At 38.0% G+C, this 22,382-nt stretch overlaps 1 protein-coding gene across 8 annotated transcripts in view; it reads left to right on the plus strand.

The window, feature by feature from the left end:
* Window positions 1–22,382, plus strand: part of PIGG (phosphatidylinositol glycan anchor biosynthesis class G) — an 87,064-nt gene that overhangs the window by 20,208 nt on the left and 44,474 nt on the right. For 3 of the 8 annotated variants that reach the window (XM_033520301.1, XM_015653257.3, XM_033520304.1), the window contains 3 exons: window positions 1,795–2,076; window positions 9,117–9,574; window positions 16,557–16,748. In XM_033520301.1, the coding sequence (XP_033376192.1) occupies window positions 1,795–2,076; window positions 9,117–9,574; window positions 16,557–16,748 (932 nt within the window). Of the gene's footprint in view, window positions 1–14; window positions 118–1,794; window positions 2,077–9,116; window positions 9,575–13,812; window positions 14,053–15,063; window positions 16,529–16,556; window positions 16,749–17,847; window positions 19,368–22,382 lie in introns of those variants that run through there. The other 5 variants (XM_019005282.2, XM_019005283.2, XM_033520302.1 and 2 more) reach the window with 5 other exon arrangements.

Below are 22,382 nucleotides of genomic sequence, written 5' to 3' on the forward strand. Positions count from 1 at the left end.
TGATCATTTCACAGGAATGAGTTCCACGGTACCCTTGGGTAGATGAGATGGTAGGTTCTGTTCCTGCTCTACAGATGGAAGATCTGGAGGTGGACAAAGTTCAGTGCAAAGCTGAAGGTGCATATCTTTCTTTGTTCCTTTGTTTTCAGAACCTATGCATTCAAGCTGTTGAGAGTTACTTTAGGTCTGAAGCACTGGATTTTTTTTTTCTGGAATGTAGTTGTAGATGCTTGCTATTTCTGGAAAACAAATCTTAGGTATTATAAGCAATCAACTTTCATCAAAGAAATATGCAGCTACTAACCACAGAAATTTCTGTTTAGGAGCGTATGCTCAGAATAACTGTAAGATTCCAGCAAAAAGGCTGGAGTTTTTTATTTTCTCCAGGCAATACTCAAGAAACTGCCTTGCTTTCCAAAATGTTTTTGTCTAGATATCGATTTTCCACCTTCACTGAATAAATAAGACTAGAGAAACTCAGATGTTGCTTCAAACTACACCATGCTATAAATGCCAATTATCCTGTATTTCTGTTGAGAAGACTACCTCTGAGACATGAGCTGTGTCTGTAACAGTGCATTTGCTCCGAAGACCTAAGTTTAGCTTGGTAGATATCTACACTTTGAGCATTTTCCCGCCATGAGTGCCATAAGTTTTAGCTTACATTTTGAGTGATGGGCTGAAATACAATACTTAAGCCAGTATGATACTCAAAACTGCATATTTGCATAACCAGATGAAATATGCAGTAGAATATAAAGAAGTAGCAGACTATTGCAAAGCATTTGTTTGTTGGGTTTGTTTTTTTTTGTCTACTATACTATGTCTCACTGCAGTGTGGGAAAAAATTTTGGCACAGGTTTTTGCAAGTGACAGTGAAAGATTACAGGTTGACACTAGTCTGATATAGCTGTTTTTGTTTTGATTTGTTTGAATCTAGCTCTAGCACCAGCTGATTGAGGTCAGTCTAGTCCTAGCTCCATCTCTGCAGCTTGCAAACCATTTTAGCATGTGGCTGAAGTTTCCCACTTTTTGGTAAAGGTTTGTATCTGAGTAGCAGAAAGTTTCATTTTATTTTTCATCTCTGCTGCTACAGTTTCATAAGAGGAAACTTGGAATTCTGCCTTGTCTGTGCAGGTCAGAGCCAAGAAAGTAAAAGCAATAAATTAAATTAAGATAAAGAGAGATACAAGAAGTAAATACTGTGAGAATTAGTAAGCTAGAAATTCAGCATACACTTGTGGGATAGTATGAGAATTTCCCCTTGTCTGGGAAGCTATTTAGCTCAGCAGGGTATCATACATATGTATTTCTCATATAGGAAATAAATAAACTGCCTTTGACAGTGTATTAACATTGTATTAAACTGCCTTTGACAGTGTATTAACAGAGTGTATTAACTTCAGGCATTTGCAGGTGACAAACAATGGGTCAAATTTGTTTGCCTAGGAGCTATTTCAATATTGGGAGTTCAAGGTCTTTTACAGGGAATGAAGGTCATATATATCATTGGTTGCCACAGGTGAAGAGGCAGATGATGATTTATTGAACTTGGGAACTTGTGTGTTTAAACCCTTAATAGATGAAAAGACAATATAGAGTTCTCCCATTTATATAGTAATATCTTACTGGGGCAAAAGAAATCAAACATAATTCTTCAGAGTTCTTTTTGATAAAGTATGCATATTAGCAGTGTGACGTGGATGACAACAGCATGATTTTTTGTGTGAATTCTTACTGTATGTTTTAGCTAACCCCAATTTTTAAAGTATTAATCCTCTATTTCTTTTCTAGGTTCTGCTACTACTTTTGCTCAGTGTTCCAAAAGCCCTGAGTAAGCGAGCAGAATTTGAAGTGCCCCTCTCCCCTCCACTGTTCTCTCTGCTGTTTTACTTGATGTGTCTAATGCTGTGTGCTGTACATGTCATTGTATGCACATCAGCAGAAAGTTTGTGCTATTTCTGCAGTATGTCCTGGTTAACAGCAGTTGGAGTGATGATGCTGATTTCTGCACTCATGTGTGGTATTTTATCTGCTATAGCAAAGATCTTTGAGAATTCCAGACTTCCAGTGAAGGTGAGGGCATGCATTAATTATGATTCAAAATGTTTTATCTTTCATATACTGTCTTTTATCTTTCATAATACTGTCAGTTACAAATTTGTTTTCTCTGTGTGTGCTTAAAGAAGTTCTTACTTGTAATGTAATATGAATATGTATTATTATTTAAAATTATAACTGAAATATGCTGTTGTCACTGTGGCATGATACTGGCTGGTGAAGATCTAAGAAGTGCTTATTTTGACATAATTTGAATAAATTTTTTAAATACTGTACAATATTTTCTGGTTGACTATGAGATCAGAAACAGTTATGCCTTGTACAAATTGTATGCTTTTACATAGTTAGGTTTCACAATTGCAATTAAAACAAGATGTATAATACTTTACAACAATATGCACAAAGGACAGTGATGATACAGGAGACAGTAATGCTCTAAGAAGAATATATTTTGCCACTCTACCTTTCCTTGTATTGGTGTTATTAATGTTTGGGTTTTTTTTAAATAGTTTTGAGCATGCAATAGAGGGAGCTGATTTTATCTGTCTTTTAGAGGTCAAGAAATACAGTTTGTTAAAGTTTTTGGAGTTCTCAAAGTGTTCTCAGTGTGAGGAGCTACCTTCTGTATGTTATTTGATGAGTTTTATTGTTGTGTTCAATAGAATACAGATAATTCCAAGGAAATAAAATTTACAATGTCTTTTCTTCCACTGTGAAATGTAGTGTGCCAAGAGCTGTCAGTCACACCATAAAATCGGCTTCTAGCTGTTTTTTCTGCTGCTTGTTAGTTATATTTTTCAAGGGTCCCTGATGTTCAATAACTTTCCTGCCTGTAGTATTCCATTCGATGGTGCAACCTCTGTGCAGTATAGTCCTTCATCAACTATGTTCATAGAATCAAGCTTGGGGGTTTAGTACATTTTTTTAAGTGTGTGACAAAATATGACAAGTCCATTGCTTTAATGATATGACAGCATGCTCTATCAAGGAGAAAAAGCAAACTTTCTGTCTTGAAGAAACATTTTGTAACAGCTATATGTCTTACAATTCAGAAAATTTCAGTGTTCCTGAGTAAAGATTCATTCTGCACTCTGTGCAGACATGTGCTGTAATTCCTGAGTGTAGATTTAAATCTAAATTCTTATAAGTCACGTTGCTAATATATTTTATTCAAACTATACTAGATTATATTTTTTTTTCTGTAATTTCTGACTAGGAGTTTTTTTTTTCCTTAGAAGAAGAAGAATAAGAATATAACCTTGAAATAATAATTAATGCTCCAGTGTAGAAATCTCATGTGTACTTGGTGTGCAATGACAGACAAACACAACTATGAAAGATAAACTTGTCATCTTGTTACTAGTTTTTCTAATTTTAGTAAACAGTAGAAATCTAAATATGGTGAGTTTTGTAGACCTGCATAAAATTTACATACATGCCACTTCAATAGCATGGAGAGCAATGACTACAGATGATATATTTCTTCTCCAGCTGGACAGTCTCAAAGAATCTCAGAATGATAGAGTGCTCTGGGTTGGAAGTAATATGAAAGATATCCAGTTCCAAAGCCCTTCCATGGGCAGGGACACCTTCCACTGGACCAGGTTGCTCAGAGCTCTATCTAGCCTGACCTTCCAGGGATGGGGCATCCACAGCTTCTCTGGGCAGCCCATTCTAGTGTCTCACCCTCAGATCATCTGCTTCAAGTTGATAATACACAAATGAGGTTTTCAGCCAAGTTTGTGTGTATGTTGTTTTTTTTTCAGGACTGGGGCAGATAGAAATAAATAATACTGGATTTTCCATCCCAGGTTGGTCTGTGATCATATTCCTACCTGAGATATATTTGAAAAAGTGGGAAGCTTAAATATATCTTATGAAGTTTAGGCAAGATTAATTCTGTTTGAGGTAGAATTTGAGGTTTTGTTTGTATTCAGACCTGTAAAAATACATTTTTGTCATCCTATCTTCACTCCTATTCCATAGGTGACTGAATTACTGGATGTATCTCATTGCATCAGTCAGAGAGGCTTTGCTGTCCCTGTTCAAGTTCCAAAGAAAGCTTGAAATATTTTGTGAGTTTAGTTAGTATGTGCCTTCATTCCAGACATGTATAAAAGCAGTGACTTGGTTCTGATACTTCTACCACTCTCAGGGCTGTTGTAGAATGATGTGGTGGGGCTTTTTTTTGTGTCTGCTTAGACAAATACGGAGTGTGGAGAAGGTGAAAGGAGCAGTGTATAAATCTGGCGCTGCTTGTAATGCAGATGCATTCCAAACATTCATCTCTGTCTTTCATCTTCTTTCCAATAGAAAGCCTGGATTTTAGGAGAGAAATGGGTTGTTTTTGTATGCTGTGTGTTGATCTTGGAGGGTCTTCTATGTGAGTTATGAGTACCACTTATGCTAAAATACCTCTGAATCCAAGTGTTTTGTTACCTGTGCATCTCCACATTGCAAATCTGCTTTTGGAGTCCACTTCTGAAAGAATTCTGAAGCCCTGGTCTTCTGATGGTGGGAGTAGAATCCTGAATCTTGGCCTTTCTGGTTAAAAAAAAAGCTCAAAAGCCTTTTCTAAGCTCAAGCTATATGATGAAATGTAGGTATTTTAAAAGTAATTAAGATAAGCACTCCTGTTAATGGCTTCAGAGCTTTTTTCCTTCAAATTGTTTCCGTTCACATCTAAAGATTTCTCTGAAGTGCTTCTCATTTGTAATGCTTTTTTTTCCCCCACTGTGGCTGAATATAGAAACTGATTACCAAGTTCATGAATTTTCTGAAGACCAGTGCAGGCAGTGTTAGCATCTGCTTCCTGACTGTTATTTATAGATTCTGATTGCTGTGTTTCTAGCAGAACCAGTCCCTTCTTTTAATGATACTTCAGGCTTTAAATAGTTCGGCAGCCCTTTATGAATTCCAGAAAATCGTTAAAAATTCTAATTTCTTGTTCATAGTTTCACTGTAATTGCTTGGTAGTTGATTTAAGCATGGTATTTACTACTACTAATTGTGGGGGTTTTGCCCTGTTTCTGTTAGAAATAAAAACTAACAGTTTTTTTTTGAAACTAGAATATAGAAGTAAAGTCTTGTCAAGTAGAGGTCTTGAGAATTTTCATTATGCAGAATTATAGTGGATTTTTATTACATCTGTGAAATGTTCTTTTTTCATTTATTTTAAAGTACCTGTTCATTTAACAGTTTTTTTGGTTTTCCTCCTTTGTTTGATATTCTTGATGAATTGAGTAATGTTACACTTTTATGCAATTGCACCTAAAATATTTTCAGCATTTTCTGACTTGGGGGGAATAAAGCTGATTGGGTGGTGGCTTTACCAGATAGTGTTCAAAAATTATCCCAACTGCTTTGAAAATGTAGGAACAGGTGTGATCTGTAGTACCTTGTCATGGGAAAGTTACCATCATAGAGAATCAAGACTGGGTTCAGGGAGCTCCAGTATCAGAAGGGAGCATAATGGTAAGTGTTTAAATTGTGAGTGATGGTGAACATGAAGAAGAAAATGCTTCTCATCTGAAAAGTAGTTGCAGAATTTCTCAGGCATTAACTGTAGTTGGTTAATCACAAAAAACCCAGATAACTGGAATAAGACTCGGAGCACAGACTACTACAGGTTTTATTTCAAAGTGAAGAAGTTTCAAAATTTAATGATCAAAGGTGCATGTACTCTGTCATTTATGTACTGACACTTTTGCAAGCTAGCAAGGTATGTTCAAAGATAGGGCAGAGAGGTCAGTTTTTTACTGCTTAAATTCTAGTGCTGTTACATCAGTTGTTAAAGCTGCCTTGGCTTGGGAGATGATATGCTTACATCATTTAAAGCCTGGCACTTAAAGATTTCTAAACAAAAGCTTCTGTTCTAAGTTTTTTTGCTAAGATACCAAATTGAGTCATACAGGTTTTTTAGTATCTAGAGTTTCTGATGGGTTCCTGAGGAATGTTCAGCAGGGAGAAACAGCGCTGTGATTATCAGAGTGAGACCTATATTTCAATGCCTTTAAACCAAATCTAAAAACTAGGTGCAATCTAAATAATCTAAGGTCAGAATGTATATTACACCATACTCATGGCATTCATAATAAGACACAGTTTATCTATAAGGGATTAGAAGTAAATTTAGAAAACCTTGGTGAAGGTATTTCCAGATTTTCTTCAGATTATCAAGGCTCCAGAGATTATAATTTGCATAATTATTTTTAATTTTGCATAGTGATTTAACTTGGATCTGAAATGTGGTTTATCAGTAAACGTCATTGGATTTGAATCCTTTGATGTGAATGTAAGTGTAGTTTTTTTCTCTTTTCACTGAAGTTGAGAGAGACAAGCAGGTGAGAAATAACTGAATTCTGACCCTGGAACATTTCACATTAATGCCATAATTTTGATGAGGTTTTTGTATGTTTCCCATTGATAATGCATCACTTCAGTTTTCATACCAGTTGCTGACAGCAACTAGATACAAGAGACCAATCCTTCTGTAGATTTTATGTTATGTCTTACAAAGAAGATAAATTATATCACAGACTCGTTCATTCTCATTTATTTAGGATCTCAGATTCCTTTGTCTCTGCAAGCAGATGGTGCTTACATGCTCATTTATTTAGTTAGCCAAGATCTTTAAGGTCAGCATGATAGAATTACTGGAATTTAAACTTGCTGAAGATCCATCATGTACTGTTCTTGTCTCAGCTTTGTGAATTTCATGCTCTTTGGTCTTTGGAGAGACTACCTTGTCCTTTTGTTCCAAATACCAGCTTATGGTATTTGCTTTTCAGAATAGAGTACTAAACAAACTGAGTGGTCTTTAGAAAACCAAAGAAGTTTCAAATGCTAGTAAATGTAGACTGAACCTGGACATTTTTTCAGGTTATTAGTATTCCCGCCCCCCCCCGCCCATTACTGTTGCTTGTAATGGGGACTTTTGGTTTTGTGGGATTTTGTTTGTGTGTTTGTGGTGTTGGGTTTTTTAAAGTGAAATGATTTTGATGTAATGCCTTTAACAACACAAGAAAGGAAAGAGATGTGACTAGGTCATAATTTTAATTATAGTTTCTGCATTCTTTCACATACAACTCATTCAATTTTGATTTTGCAAAAGTTTTTTCCCTTAAGCAAAATTCCTAATAATGTTAACTGTCTTCTTGCATCATGTGTTTGTTGTTTTCTCTGTGTTACATTGTTTTGCTTATTGAACAAAAATACATATGCTGCTGTCAGTAAGTCATAAATACAAGTGATGCTTGCATTTAAGATGTTCAGAGATACTTGTATTCCTTATACCTGCTCTCTTGTTAACTGTTCAAAGGTCAGTTTGGTTTGATTTTCTTTCAACATGATTTAAACCATGCAGGAATTGTAGTACACTGTGCATTTTTTAATTTAGTAGGTTCTCTGTGAAATTTATCCCTATGAATATTCAAGATTTTTTTGTAAGTTTGTTCATAGGTCAAATGTAGGAGGATGATGTGGTTAAAATACAGAGTTAAAGAAATGAATGTGAAAGCAGTTTCAGAGATCTTTGTTCTGAAGTAAAAATGGCATGCAGTAATTTCAATCTGGCTTTTAAACATTTTTTTTATTAGGTCTTAAAATATAATTTAATAGTTACTCCATGATATTCTGTAATAGTGCAAGATGAGATAAAGTAAAATAGTAATGTATGATTTTTGACAGTGTCTTTCCCAAAATTCTTCACAAGCATGTATGTTATCCTATTTGTTAAGGTCTGTTAGGAAGCTTCCGCTGGTCCCAGTGTCCTCTGGTGCTTGCTTTTACTTTCTCTGGTCTCAAGTTTTTGATGTGCAGGCTTGTCCCCAACTACTTGCAGTGGCATCTTGCAACACCCGCAGGTGGGACAGGGAGTGGAGTTGAACAGAAGATAGGATACAATTTAGTGAGACAGGATGGACTACAGTGACCAGGCACAGGGCTCAGTCAAAGATGTGTGTGCTGGCTCCTGCTTATATGTAATGGAATCCTTCCTTTTTTCTCCTCTTACTTTGCCCATGTTTCCAGTATATTCCTCATCACCCCATCTTCCCCACCCTTGAGACTTTCTAGAAGCTCTACTTAATGAGTTGGTACAGATCCACAGGCGCTATCAGATACCTCTAACACCCGTGCACGGTCACTTCCCCCTTATCTGTTGTGAAGTCCAGACTGACACCCTGCAGAGCTATGCCGGTGATTGCTTGCTGGCCTGTCAGCTAACAGCTGAAGAGTTTTGGCCATCTTTATGATCTTCCTTAGTGCATACTTATCATGGTTGTGCCTCTGCAGTCTTTTTATGGCTTTCCCTGTGTGCTGAAATGGTTCTTCACCTGATAACAACAATGAACCGGGGGCTCTCAACTTCCTCATGCCCTTATACTTTCTCTTTAGTCCTGTTGTTGAAGGTATTTAAGCAATTCCAAATAACTGCTGAGAGCAGAAAATTGAGCTAATGAAGGCATTAGACAAAAAATATTGTGGTTTTAGATAAGCATAGTTTCTGAAGTAAATAATAGATGGCTAAAGGTTGAAAGTAGATTTTATGATGAAAGATGCATTTCAAACTAAGCAAGGTGAAGGGGTGCCATCAGGCAATAACTTTGTTAACTTGATTAGTGAAGGTTATCACTGTATTGAGTAAAGATATTACAGATCTCAACCAGTAGAGAATTATCTCTTATCTATATCTCAAGATTTCTGCAGGATTTCTATTTTTACTTTTGCAAATATGCAACAGGGCATGAACTTCCTTTGAACCTTCTGTTACAGGGTGGTAGGGAATCTTAATCTCTACAGTTGTGATGATTATTCATAGAGTTTTATTCCTTAAACAGAATGCAGCTTTAAAAAATATTACTATGTTATAGTGCTGAGTATGCTTCACTGAAATGATTATTTTATAAATTTTTTATATTTCTTAAGATAGAAATAAGTTGTCCTGCTATTTGTTTTGTTTTCATTGCTGTAAATTGCTGTAAGCACACTATGAGTACTTACAAGTGAAATTTTTATAAACTCTTTCACCGCTGCTTTTTTTTCCCCCCCCACAGAATCCTACTGTGTCCAGTTCTAGCTGGTCAGAAATAGATGTGCTGATTCTGGCTGGAACTATTGGCCATGTTTTGAGTTTGGGGGCAAGCAGTTTTATAGAAGAGGAACATCAGACCTGGTATTTTCTTATCAATACACTTTGTTTGGTGCTGTGTCAAGAACTTTGCAGAAATAATTTTCTTCTGAAAGAATGTGACCCTCAACTTGGCACCAGTGTGAAACAAAATTTTGATAGTATTGGGGAAGTCTCCGAGTGCAAGAATATAGACATTCCAGCATTAAGTAATTCAAAACTGGGCAAGGCCACCTCTTCATCTGAATTCATAAAAGGATCAGATAAGTGGATAAGCTTAGCAACTCCATGGATCATCCTTGTTTGCTGTCGGCTGCTTCGATCCTTGAATCAGACAGGTGTCCAGTGGGCTCATCGGCCAGACTTTGGACACTGGTTGACAAGGTGGGTATCTGATTTACTGTCACACTTTCTGCCTTATTTAAAAATTAATGTATGCTTCATTTGGTGAAATTTGTATTTTTCTGTACAGTCTCTGACCAGAAAGTGCTGCAAACATGCAAAGCAGATAAACAGTGAAGTGGCATAAGGAATTTTTCATTGCTATTTCATGCAGGAGTAATTCCTTATGTACTATCAATAGTTTATAATCTTTGCCCTGCACCATGACTTATCTAATTAATGCCAATTATACATGATAGGTTTATCAGAAGCAAAAAGTAAATATTTTCCATGTGTAACTCAACAGTGTCTGGTTTGAGAAATTAAAAATCACTTAATAGAATTAAACTCTTGAAATTAAGGCAGGAAGGTTCTGCATAATTCCAGAATTTATGAAGTCACACGAGAAGATGCCACACATAGAATTCTTCCTTGTCTATCACATGCTATCACCGCACAAAAATGTGTGGGTGAAAAGCTGGAGGAATTTTTTGAGTGTAATATGATAAACAAAAAAGGGAATTTTTTATAACTGAAAGTACAGCAGAGAAGGGCTTCTGCTTTTTCTAATACCTTTCAGTGTTTTTAAGATCTACTGTTATTATTCTGTGATACTTGAACTGTCTCATGTACTTCAGTTAGTGGATGGAGAAGCAATACTTTTTGGCTGTCTAGTCAAGGTTTTGCAAACAGCAGATGAAGAGGCTCTGCTGTGTAAGATAAATAGATTTCTTGCCAGTATCTTACAACACACGGATGAAATGTCATTCATCATTCATTAGAAATGACATGAGCAAATGAGACTTGTTATTTATTGGCAGCCTCACAGATGAAATGCTAATTGCAGTGACAGGCATGAGTGCTGAAAGACATGAGTTATGAGGGAATTTATCGCATTATAGCGGTTGTTCTATACCAGAGTTTTCACCATGCATTTCTGCTCTTGAGGTGAGGAAATGAGGAAAAAATGTCATATTTCCTACATCAAGTCCGTATGATAGATAAGTCACTCCTTCATTATGAGCTAAGCCAATATGAGCAGGATGAGGTGTGATTTGTTGTGACTCTAAGGATTTTTACAATTAATCCTGACCATCTGCAAAAGATTTATTTGCCCAATAATGTCCTGATTCAGACTTTTTCTTCAGACTGTCAGTCCTTTTCTTTGGAGTGTGCTGGTGCCCCAAAGCCATGAAACAAGGACCAAACTCCTTCAGCTGAAAAATTTGGTTTGTTTCAGATACATGCTCTTACTGATGTGGTCCCTGGAGATGTTTATTTACTCTTGGAAATGTTATCAGACTTCTAAAAATTGTGTGTGGATGTATGGACTTAACTTTCAAACATCCTGTCTTGCTTTAGTATACTCCCATCTCTGATTTCATGGTGCTAAGTATGCCTGGAAAGCAACAAAACCTTTTGTAGCCTTGGGCTGTGGGGGGTCTTAAGGGGATAACACAGGTGGAGTGTAGACTACAGATACAAAAGCAGGTGCTTCCTAATGTGTAACAGAAGTGGGAAATCCTGTATGCCCAGTTCTAACACTTAGTTGCCTGTCAGGAACTTCAGCCCACTCGGGTAAACCCAAGACTTTTTACGCCTGTTCTGGCATACTCTTTTGTTGTTGTTGAGGAAGGAGAGGGAAGAAGGGAGGGAGGAGTCTATTTTTGTGTTTGGTTTTTGTCCCCGTAAATTGGAATTCATATGAATTTGAATATGTCTGTATCTGTACTGGGTAATCCCTAACTGGAGCCATGGTTGAACACAGGGTAAGAAATAACCTTCCTCCATCTTCTGATAAGGTTTATCATATGCAGCTCCACTTGCTGTTGGTTGCTTTTGCTACAAGGTCAAGTTGCATGCTGATTTTTCAGGGTCTACTGAGGTGCTCAGAGTCACCTCTGATAAGATGGTCATCCCCCAGTCTGTCCTGATATGTAGCTGTTCCTGTATGTGTAGCTGTTTCTTCCAAGGTGCAGGACTTGCCTCTTGCCCTCATTGAATTTCATAAGATCCCTGGTGGGCAATTTCTCCAGGATGTCTAGGGGCCTTTGAGTGTCAGCAGACCCACCTACTGTATCAACCATTTCTCCCAGTTGTGTATTGTGAGAAGACTTGCTGAGGGAGCACTGCCCCATCACTCAGGTCATTAGTGAAGACTTTAAACAGCATTTGCCCTAGTGGAGGCCAGTGCCCAAGTCCTGAGGTTGACAGATAATGGCTGCCCTCCAGGTGGACTTTGTGCTACTAATGGCAACTGTGAATCCAGCATTTGAGTACTTTTCAGTCTACCTGATTGTCCACTTCTCTACATGAGATTGCCTACAGGAATGTTATGGGAGCTGGTGTTAAAAACCTTGTTATAGGACAGATGAAAAATAATGCCTGCTTTGTGCTCTTCTACTGAGCGTGTCTCATCACAAAAAACTGTCAGGTTGATAAAGTATTCTTCTTCATAAAGCCATCACAACCCTTTTAAAGCTGTCTGCCTCCCCCTTCAGTGAGGCTGAAGTAAAGCAGCTAGATATCAAAATAAAAATGTCAGAATTTTACAGGTGAATTTCTTCCTCTGATCCCTATAAAATTATGGCTTCATACTGAGTTTATTTGCTTTGGTCTTGAAGAAAGTAGAAGAGAAGAGATTCTACATCTGTGCATTTAGGCTATGGCTGATCTTTGGCCAAAAGAGTGTGCTGTAGGAGCTTTTGCCATACAAGGCAAGGAACTTGCTCTCTTTCTCCTCACCTCACTGGCCCTGTATTTTACCTGTTCCTGTGTCAGTATGGTGAACTAAATCACTGAATAGATATGTCTGGAAAAATAACTCAAGATGGCATGGAAAACTCTTGGCTTTCAGTTGGATCACTTCTCACTCTGATCTACCATTAGTCTTCACAGGCAAATGGGCTGGCTTAGTAACAAGAATGCAGGAAGGGAAGCGTAATACAAGTCAGCACTGCTATTGTTGAAATTACTGTGAGAAGAGAATGTGGAAGTATCTGCATCTTTTGAAGGGCTGCAGACAAACAGTGTTTTCTTTCTGCCATTCTCAAGCATTCCTTATAAAAACTCACTTGCTTTTCAAATCTAATTGAGAAATAAGCAATGACTCCCTACCTTGTACTTTGGGAGGCTTAAAAAGATGATTCAGCAGTCCAGAGTGTTTGTGGCATGGCAAACTAAGAGGATGTGTGATTAGGACTGTCATTGTCATAGTTCTGCCTGCACCCTTTCATTGGTGTAACTACTGCTGTGTTTTGGTAGCAAGTGAAAGGACAGAACCCTGCCAGCCTTGGCACAGGTTGGCTCAGGCTGCTGTGGAGCTACATCCTGACTTAAAACAATGGAGCAATTTTCAGCCTAACAGGAGAATTTACAGTTTGTCTCCTTGCTGACAGTTGCAATGTAGTGTTAAAAGATTAGTAATATTTGAAGTATGACAGTTTTTGGACTTGAACGATGGGATGTAGTTGATATGTATGACTGTTACGGCTCACTGAACAAGCTTCAAGAAGGTTATTCAATAATGTAACTAAATCTTTACACATCATGTGGTCTGTAAAGTGTTTGGGAATTCCTATTTGGCCAGCATGCTTGCATTTTCTTTGGTTGAGGATTTTAACATCTTTGTTCTTTCTCCTTCACATGATATCAAGGTCATAGAGATGTCTGTTTCCCTAGTGATTTGATCAGGATTGAGATGATGTGTTTTCCTTATAGCAGGAGTTAAAAGTTGGTGATAAATTGGGTTGCATAAAACACTTCTTCATAAATGTGTTGGTAGTCTAAAAGGTTAACTGTTACTCTATTTTTAGTACTAGTTTAATTGGCATAGTTATGTCTTAATAGCATGTTTTTTACTAATAATAATTTGGAGTCTTAGATCATGAGATCATATGTGCTCTTTTTGTTTGAGTTTGGGCTACTCAAGGTTGCAGGCATTTTCTAGCCAGCCTTCCATTTTGTCCCTAAGATAAACTAATGAACAAATGGCCCTCTTTTTTCATTCCCCTTTATTGATCTTTCGGCTATCTGTCCATATGCTCAGAGTAGTATTTTGCTTAACTACACAGTGCTTAAGGGGCTCAGCATTTAGAACAGAGAGACTGTTGTCCAGATTTTCCTGTTTGATGTAAGTATCAAAACACAGAAAATCAATCTACCTATAGCATGTTGAATTTGGCTACTAGGAATGCATTCAGCAGTGCTAAAATAAGGAAAACATTCTTTGTTATTTGCAGACAGACTGTGAAACCTGAAAAATACTTTGACGGGAAAAAGAGCAAAAGAAAATCAGACAGTAGATGAAATGGAAGAAAACAGGCAATCTAAATCTGTCTGGAAGTCAGGTTTTCTTTTTGATTGGTTGTTACTCAGTTAGCTTTATTTGGCTGTTAATCTTGGTCAGTGCTGATACTTGAAAGGTGTCAGAGCTGTTACACGGCAGTGTCAGCTTTAAGAGAAGTGACAAGAAGCATCAACATGGGAAGGTAATATTTTCTTTTAATAATGTACCTAACCAACCCCAAATGCCTTTCCTCTCAAAGCTAGCACACCTTGTGACTTCTATGTATTCAGTTCTAAAATGTAAGAAACAATTAAAAAAGACCTTATCTACTTAAGTTACTAATCATGCACATTCACAATTCCTTTCACTCTACTTATATTTGCAGTAATGAGGTGAGCAGTGGAAGAAAATATCTTCAACCTTCATTCTATTAACAGAAGTATGAGTGTAGACCACAAACTGTTACAGTAGGAAGACAGACCCAAAGTGCCCTTTTTTCCTTCCCTTCTCATCAGATTTTCTCTCAGGAAGGTATTGGTTCTTCACTTTCAATTTCGTGGCTTGTGCAAAACCCAGGACATGGCAGCTGAGAACAGAGTTGCTTGTTTGTGCTTGTATTTCTGAGCGGACTATCAAAACCATTTAGAATTTTGCTAAATGATTGGATTCTGTGTTAGGCAACTACCATCTCCTTTCAAAATATGTGATAACTACATATGCTTTTAACTGCCTGACTGTAGGAATATTGGCTAGAAACCCTTGAAACTGTAGGTGATTTGTGCTGACCTGACTTTGCTTGCTATAAATCTAATTGTTTCTTCAGCAAATGCTGTGAAACACTTGGCTAGTTTTTTTAAAGCAAAACCTAAGATTTGTATGATTCAAAAAAAATTCTGAGCAGAGATCACAGAAGACTGTTACCAGAAAACCTGGACATGAGATGTACGTTAGTCCCTGTGCTAGCAGTCAAGAATAAAAACTCAATGTGTGTTGAGTTTTTTAGATTAAGAGACAAAGGTGATGATGATGATGTTGTGCTGTTATTTATCCCTGATTTGTCTTGCTTTCATACAATGAGTACAAGGAGAATATGACTTGAATGCTTAAAATTTTCTATAAATGCTCATTTGAAAGGTTTAGTGGTTACTAAATTAGTTTGTTTGCTTTGATCATAAAGCAGGTGGTGCTTGCATTATCTTCACAGGTTGCTGCAGGAGTCCACTGTTTCTGCTCTCTCCATGTGTAGAGGAAGAATAATTGTGAGGATAAACATCAGGACTACATTTTCTGTCTCATAGTGTTCTAGATCTTATTCCTCTCACTTTTCTCCACTGGCTTTCAGAGAACGGTGCATCTCTTGGGAATCTTGTTAAGGTGTAAGAACTACATGACTGGGTCCTGTATGCAGGACTAATGGGACAATTTATCTGCTCTACAACTTTCCTTCATGACTTCTCAAGCGCAACAACAGCTGGAACAGCTATTGGTCAAGCTCCTGATATAGTATATACCAGGGAATAGGAAAGTAAACCTGTTTGAAGTACAATAATTTTTATTAAATCAGAGATAAAACTGGAATTTCATAAGTGTCATTGAATTCAATGCAAGTAACAGCCCAGTCACACTGTTATTTTCCTGAAGTTAGTGATCTTTTATCATGGGATTTTGAGTTGTGGAAAACAGAAGATGGAGCCCTTAGCTTTAAAAATCTACATGCTCTTCTTAACTGAAGGCAAATTTAACAGAATTAGTGGTTTTATATTATTTGGTATACTGGGAATATTTTCAGTAGGCATGGGTTGGCAATTCTTGGACTACAGCAGACTTTCTGAAGCTGTGTTAAGGGATGGGTGTAGATCTTTGCCTTACCCCATTACATTTTTTGGTGCTGATTGGTACTGCTGAAGATTTAAGTATATAACATTGGCAGTGTATATAACACAGCTCAATAAAATGCCCTTGATTCTGCAATGAATGTTACCTATTTAGGATGCAGGGGAGCAAACAAAGAAGCTGTATCTGTGATCTTCTCTGCCAGTGATGCAAATTATATGTCTTACCTCTTCTATGTATTGGCACAATATAAGGTGCTATAGTTGCATAAGGGAATCAGATTGTGCTAATGAGTTTGTGTGTCTGTGTTTTAAACTATGCTCATTTTGGATAGGTAATAGGTAGGTGGTGGGGTAGATAATATGTCAAATTAAACAAATATAGTTATTATATGTTACTGTATGTAATTATTTCAAAAGAAAGTTTTAATCTTGTAGTGCAAAAATCTTTTGTGTAGTGCTAGGAAATACAATGCTGTAGTATAAGGAAAACACAATTTTCAAAATGTATAAATAACAAACCCCTAGTTTAAAAGCAGTAGAACCTTTTCTATTATGCAATACGCAGCTCAGTTTTTATATAATTAAGAGAGTAACTAGCATATGGTGGAACACAATAATTACACTTTCAAATGTGCATGCTTGAATAGAAAACCTCATTAATGAAACTGCTTTTCTGAAAATACTAGAATATTTTACCATACCTCTTGGAAAGTTCATAACAGATACCACTACATTGATTAATTTGGTGCTGCAATAATTAATACAGTTTATTTAATATAGTGCTGTAGTTAAGGCTCTATCAAATGTGTTTAGCACTAATTACTGTTTTAAAAGGGATTTTTTGTTTCATTTTCTTTCCCAGCTCTGAACATAAATCTGAACTCTCCTTCTTGGCTGCAGTCTCCCTTCTTATGATCTTCTTTCTGGTTCAAAGAAGATGCTCCCTGGTTTCAAAAATTGCTATGGCACTCGGGCTCCTGGGAGTCTACAGTTACCGGGCAGCTATTGGAAATGTCATATTTCCATGGCAACATGGTGGCAAAGATATTTCAAAGTAAGTTCATCAACAGATAAGTAACTGTTTCTAGCAAGGTATTGAACCCTTTGGCTGTCAGGGGATGAGGTGGACTGGATGTTCTAGGTTGGAATTATGTTCTTACAAATAGAATTGTAGTTTGAGGTGACCAGCACTGAATTTTTGTGATGCATGCTTAATTTTAAGCCACATGAAGTTTATTTTGACTGTGACAGGTGAGAAGCCAGTCAGATAAGAATTAATATGGGGAAAACCTAGTTATAATCTGTATTTTTTATAAAAGACTCTAAATGCACCATCTCTTGTTGTTTCAGATGGACTTGCCACATCTAGCAGCTCATAAGCCAAGCTCATTTAGCTATTTCTTAGTTTCAAAAGTGCTTAGTAGTTCAGAGAGCTGCTTTTCCATACCTTGCTTTTGCAGTTGAATGTTCTGTAACATGGGCTTTCAAGATGAACCATGCTCTTCTCAAGGTCTCACCTGTGCAGCGCACTGCATAGTACGGTTTTTTTGTCTGATGTTAAGTTTGTTAAAGAACTAGTCAGTAACTGTAAGGCAGTTAACTCTTTCACCAATGACTACTTCTGGCATGTAGCTAAGTGACTTTAGTTTTCTTATATCTGGCTCTGCAGTCTCAAGTTCTCTAAATGTCAGAGGGTTGTGGGAGTCAGTGGGAACAGTTGATGAGAAGTAGGAGATTATGGAAGAGAAGCTGTTGAAACCATTGTCTTCTAGATGGAGAACTTCCTCTTGCACTCATTTTGAATTTTTTATCAATATAAATGATGTTGGAGCTTCTTAGGGGCCACGAGATGTGTAGAGATGGAAAAAGCCCTCCAGCCTAAGATCTTAGGACATAAAGAACATCAGGTTTGCAAACGTGGCATATTTTACAAGAAATACTTGTTTATATGTGTATCTGGATATATTTATATACATTCCATCTCTCCAAATATTGAAGATCATTGTAATTGCATACCAGTGTTAACACTGTGTGTTAGTTCTGCTTCATGAGAAAATAATGTTAATCTCTATTTATGCAGAATTTGGCTCTATGCTTGAAACATGCCTGATTTTTGAGTGTGATGTCTAGTTTTGCTTTGTGTCTTTTTTCAGTGAAAGAAAGCCTTGGAGAATAATACTATCCTTGCAGCATGGGACAGAACATTAAATACAGCAACTGAGCCATAAATAAAATGTGGTTGGAGAAATAAGTGCAGTACTTAAATATTGAAGTCAAACATTTACTTGAAACTTGTTTGTTCTATAGTCAGCATATGAATCTCAATTATTACAAAATACAAAGCCTTTTGTATTATTTCTATTATTAAATAAATAGTGAACACTGTGATTTACTTAAATTATGCCAGAGCTTTATATAAAGCCCAAGTGAACATTCCCGTAGCACAATGTGGCACATGGTTTCTATCTGAAGAGAAGATCTGCCTCCCTCACATACCATGCTGCCTTTTACTTTTGCATAAAAACAAACCAGCAAACAATCCAAAATGAGCTTGAGTCTATGCCTGCCAGATCAGAACATTGTCTCTATCACAATACCTACCTACCAGGCTGGCTTAGGGCTTCCAGCATGGTCCCTGGCTATCCATGTGCTAACATGTGGGCCTCTCAGGAGAAAAGTACAAGGCCCAGTAGAAAGGCATGGTCACTGACTCATCGAACATTATCTTCAGCAAGGCTCCCAGTACAGCATGTCAAAAGAGATGGTAGACAAATCTTAGTAGATTGTCTCACCTTCAGATGATAGGTGACATGTTGTCACAGTGATACTTGCTTATCTTAATTGGATGGTTGATGTGATTTATATGATAAAATCCTGTTTAAAATGCAAACATAAATGTGTCTAGAGGTATCTTTAGTGTACTCATGATTTGTGGGATAGCTCCAGATCCAGATGCAAGGTAGAGGTAATTTTGTGTAATATGAGAAAAAGTTGTAGGCAGCCACTGCATTTTTCATGCATAGTGTATTCTTCTCTAAGATGAAGAATACACTTTACTCTTTTTGCGTCAGAGTTATTTTTAAAAAAAATTGTAGTCTATGCTATGAAAAAGATGAGTATATAGTATACTAAAACAAACAAAATAATAGTAGTGCATTTGCTGAGGAGCACTTTTTCTAGTTTAAATCTCCATCAACTGGTTAATTCCAGTTTTCACTCAATTTATTGAATAGGCAAGTACCTCAATGTATTTTCTGAAGTTTTACATCTAAAGTAAATATGTATTTTTTTACATAATTATAGTAATAATAACAGTAATAATTATATCAGACTTACCAGAGATGCTGAAAAGGGGCACCAAATTTCTGCATTAGCCAGAAACACAGGAATTCTCTAAACTTTACTGTTTAGAGAACTTTATTTTTTCTTCCCTAAAGGAAAAATCCAATGGGCAATACAGGTTTTTTACAAAGGGTTGCTATTAAAGAGAATAAAACAGTAAAGCCGTTTTTCATAGGCTGTTAGGTATAACTTTGAACCATGGAAAGGTAAATGACAGAACACTGCACTGTATTCAGGTTTAGGAAAACCACATTACTGTTGTGTTATGGTTTCGCCTTTTTTCTTGGTTATGTACATGCAAAAAGAAAATCGAATATATAAATGCTCTTGCTTATTGTTTCTCTTCTTGCTTTTTTCTCTCCTGTATTGAAAAGAAGGATTGAATTCAAGCTTACTTTTCAGTAATTGGCTGAAAAAGAAGGTTACCTTTCCAAGAAAAAAACCATAAATATTTATTTACAAAACTTATTTTTAGAAATTTTGGCTAGTGGTGTCTTTTTGTGGTCAGTTAGTTACATGTGTTACATAAACATAACTGTAATTTTACTCTTTTTAGAGTCCTGGTCTAATCCTTGATAAACTGCTGAGTCCAGATGACTCAGGAATCCTCACTTCTGAGTGAATGATAGTAACTTTGTAGGAGACCATTGTCTCCTCATTAGAACAGTAATGTTCACTCATTACTCATGTATAGAGAAGACTGATAGTAAAGATTTGATCGGTGGAGTCACACTCTGCAATGTTTCAGACCAACAGACCTGACATCCACTTCACAAGAAGCCATGGGCCCCCTACCCTCTCACAACCAGCCAGAAGGAAGGGACCTTTGAGATCGAGGGCAGTGAAAATGGGTTTTTGCTTGAGCTAGCAGGTGAAAACCCCTCCTGACCTGCCCCACTTCCTTAGGTGCCTGTATGCAATAGATATGAGGCCCTGGAATCTGTGTACCAAGGAAATGAGGACCAGAGGAATGAGAATGTGGGTGAAGGTCCATCCAGGTTGATGAGGCTGCCTGTGGCAGAGCAGTTATCCCCCACAGCACAACCTCCTCAGCTACGAAAAAGGAGGGTAGTAGTTATGGGTGACTCCCTCTTGAGAGGAATGGGGGGCCTGATATGCCAGCTGGATCCGATCCAATAGGGAGGTGTGTTGGCTCTCTGGCACCTGGATAAGGGACATCATCAAGAAACTTCCCAGCCCACTGATGATTACCCACTGCTGGTTTTGCAGGTGGGTAAATGACCAAGCCCCAAGGACAAGGGTGCAGATGATCAAAAAGGACCTCAGGGCCTTGGGGACAGCTGATCAAGGGGTCTGGAGCACTGGAGTATTCTTTTTTATCCTACTTGTTTTAAGGATAGATGGGGAAGAAACAGGAAAACCAGGCAGATGAACACCTGGCTTTAAAACTGGTGTTACCAGCAGAATTCTGAGTGGTTTATCACAGATCAGTTTATATGACACTGAGCCTGCTGGCAATAAATGGGGTCCACCTGCTTTAAGGAGGGAGTCTTAGCTCAGGATTTACCAGGGTCATTGAGCTGTAGTCTAGATTTGAAGGTGGATATGGACATAGCCAGTCTTGACATAAATAAGGTTTCAAAGACATTGTGGGGTACCTCACATGGCTGGAATGTTGTCATGAAGGGCCACACTTTGCTTAGGAAAGACAGACCAGGAAGGTGCATTGGTGGAGCTTCCCTCTATGTGAGGAAGCACTTGGAATGTATTGAGCTCTGTCTGGGGTGGGTGATGAGAGAATCAAGAGCTTATGAGTCAGGATAAAAAGGCTGTCTGGGGTGACATTGTTGTGGGTGTTTGCTACAAGCCACCTGATCAGGAAAAAGTGGATGAGGACTTCTACAGGCAGCCTGAACAGCCTCTAAGTCACAGGTTTTTGTGGGGGACTTCAGCTCCCCTGACATCTGCTGGAGAAGTGACACAACACTTCACAAACAGTCCAGGAGGTCCCTGGAAAGCATTGATGACAACGTTCTGACACAGCAGAGGTTCCCACAAGGAATGGTGTGCTGCTCAGCATCATAACAACAAACAGGGGAGGCCCTTGTTGGAGATGTGAAGGAGGCAGCATCAGTGACCATGAGATTGTGGAGTTCACTGTTGGGCAAAGAGGAAGGAGGACAACAAGCAATCATGGACTTCAAGAGTCTCTTCAAGAGAGCTAATGTTAGCCTCTTTAGGAATCTTGGAAATATCCCATTGGAACATGCATGCAGGGAAGAGAAGCCCAAGAGAGATGGCTGATATTCAAGGGTTATTTCCGGCAGGCTTAAGAAGGACACATCCTGATGAGCAAGAAATTGGGGAAATAGGATAAGAAACCTGTGTAGATGAACAAGGAACTCCTGTTGTTGGTGAAGTGTAAGTGGGAAATACACAGAAGGCAGGACCAGGGTCAGGCCACTTGGAATGAATACAGAGGTTGTGAAGACTAGGTAGAAAGGAGACAAGGAAGTCAAGGCTTTGCTGGAACTAAATCTGGCCAAAGATGTCAAAGACAACAAAAAGAACTTTTTCAAATACATGAAAAACAAAAGGAAAACTAGGAATAGTGTGGGGCCTTTACTAGCAGTGGCCCCTGTAACAGAATGCAGAGAAGTCAGAATTACTGAATGTCTTCTTGGTACTGGTCTTCACTGACAAGACCAGCCAGGGATCTCTGATCCAGCAGAAAGAATGTTGAAAAAAAGACTTTCCCAAGGAGGTTTGATTAGAGAACATGTAGGCAAATCTGACATCCACAAATTCATGGGTCGTGGTGAAGAGCATCCACAGGTGCTGAGGGAGCTGATGGGCATAGTGAGCCTTCTAATGATCACCTTTGAAAGGTTGTGGCAATCAGGAGAGGTGCCTGAGGACTGGAAGAATTCCAGTCTTTCCAGTCTTCATCCACCCCAGTCTTTAAAAAGGGCAAGAAGGAAGATCGAGGAAACTATCAGCAAGGCAGCCTCACCTCCGTCTCTGAAAAGGTGGTGGGAGAGCACCTCATTCTGGAATGAGTTCGTCTCTATCCACATGGATGACAAGAAGGTGATTAGGTGTAGTCAGCATGGATATAACAAAGGTAAATCACGCTTGACCATCCTGTAATTACCTTCTGCAATGAAACAAATACAGGGATGAACAAGGGGAGAACAGTGGATGTTGTTTACCCCGACTTCAGCAAGGATTTCAACACTGTCTCTCACAATGCCTTCATGAACAAGCTCAAGAAGTGTGGACTGGATGAGTGGACACTTGGGTCCTGGCTGAATGGCAGCCCTTCAGAATGACCTCGACAGGCTGGAGAATTGGGCAGAGAACTGTTCAAAATTTAGCAGAGACC

Source organism: Parus major, chromosome Z, assembly GCF_001522545.3.
Source record: "Parus major isolate Abel chromosome Z, Parus_major1.1, whole genome shotgun sequence".
In the NCBI taxonomy this organism is placed as follows: Eukaryota; Metazoa; Chordata; class Aves; order Passeriformes; family Paridae; genus Parus; species Parus major.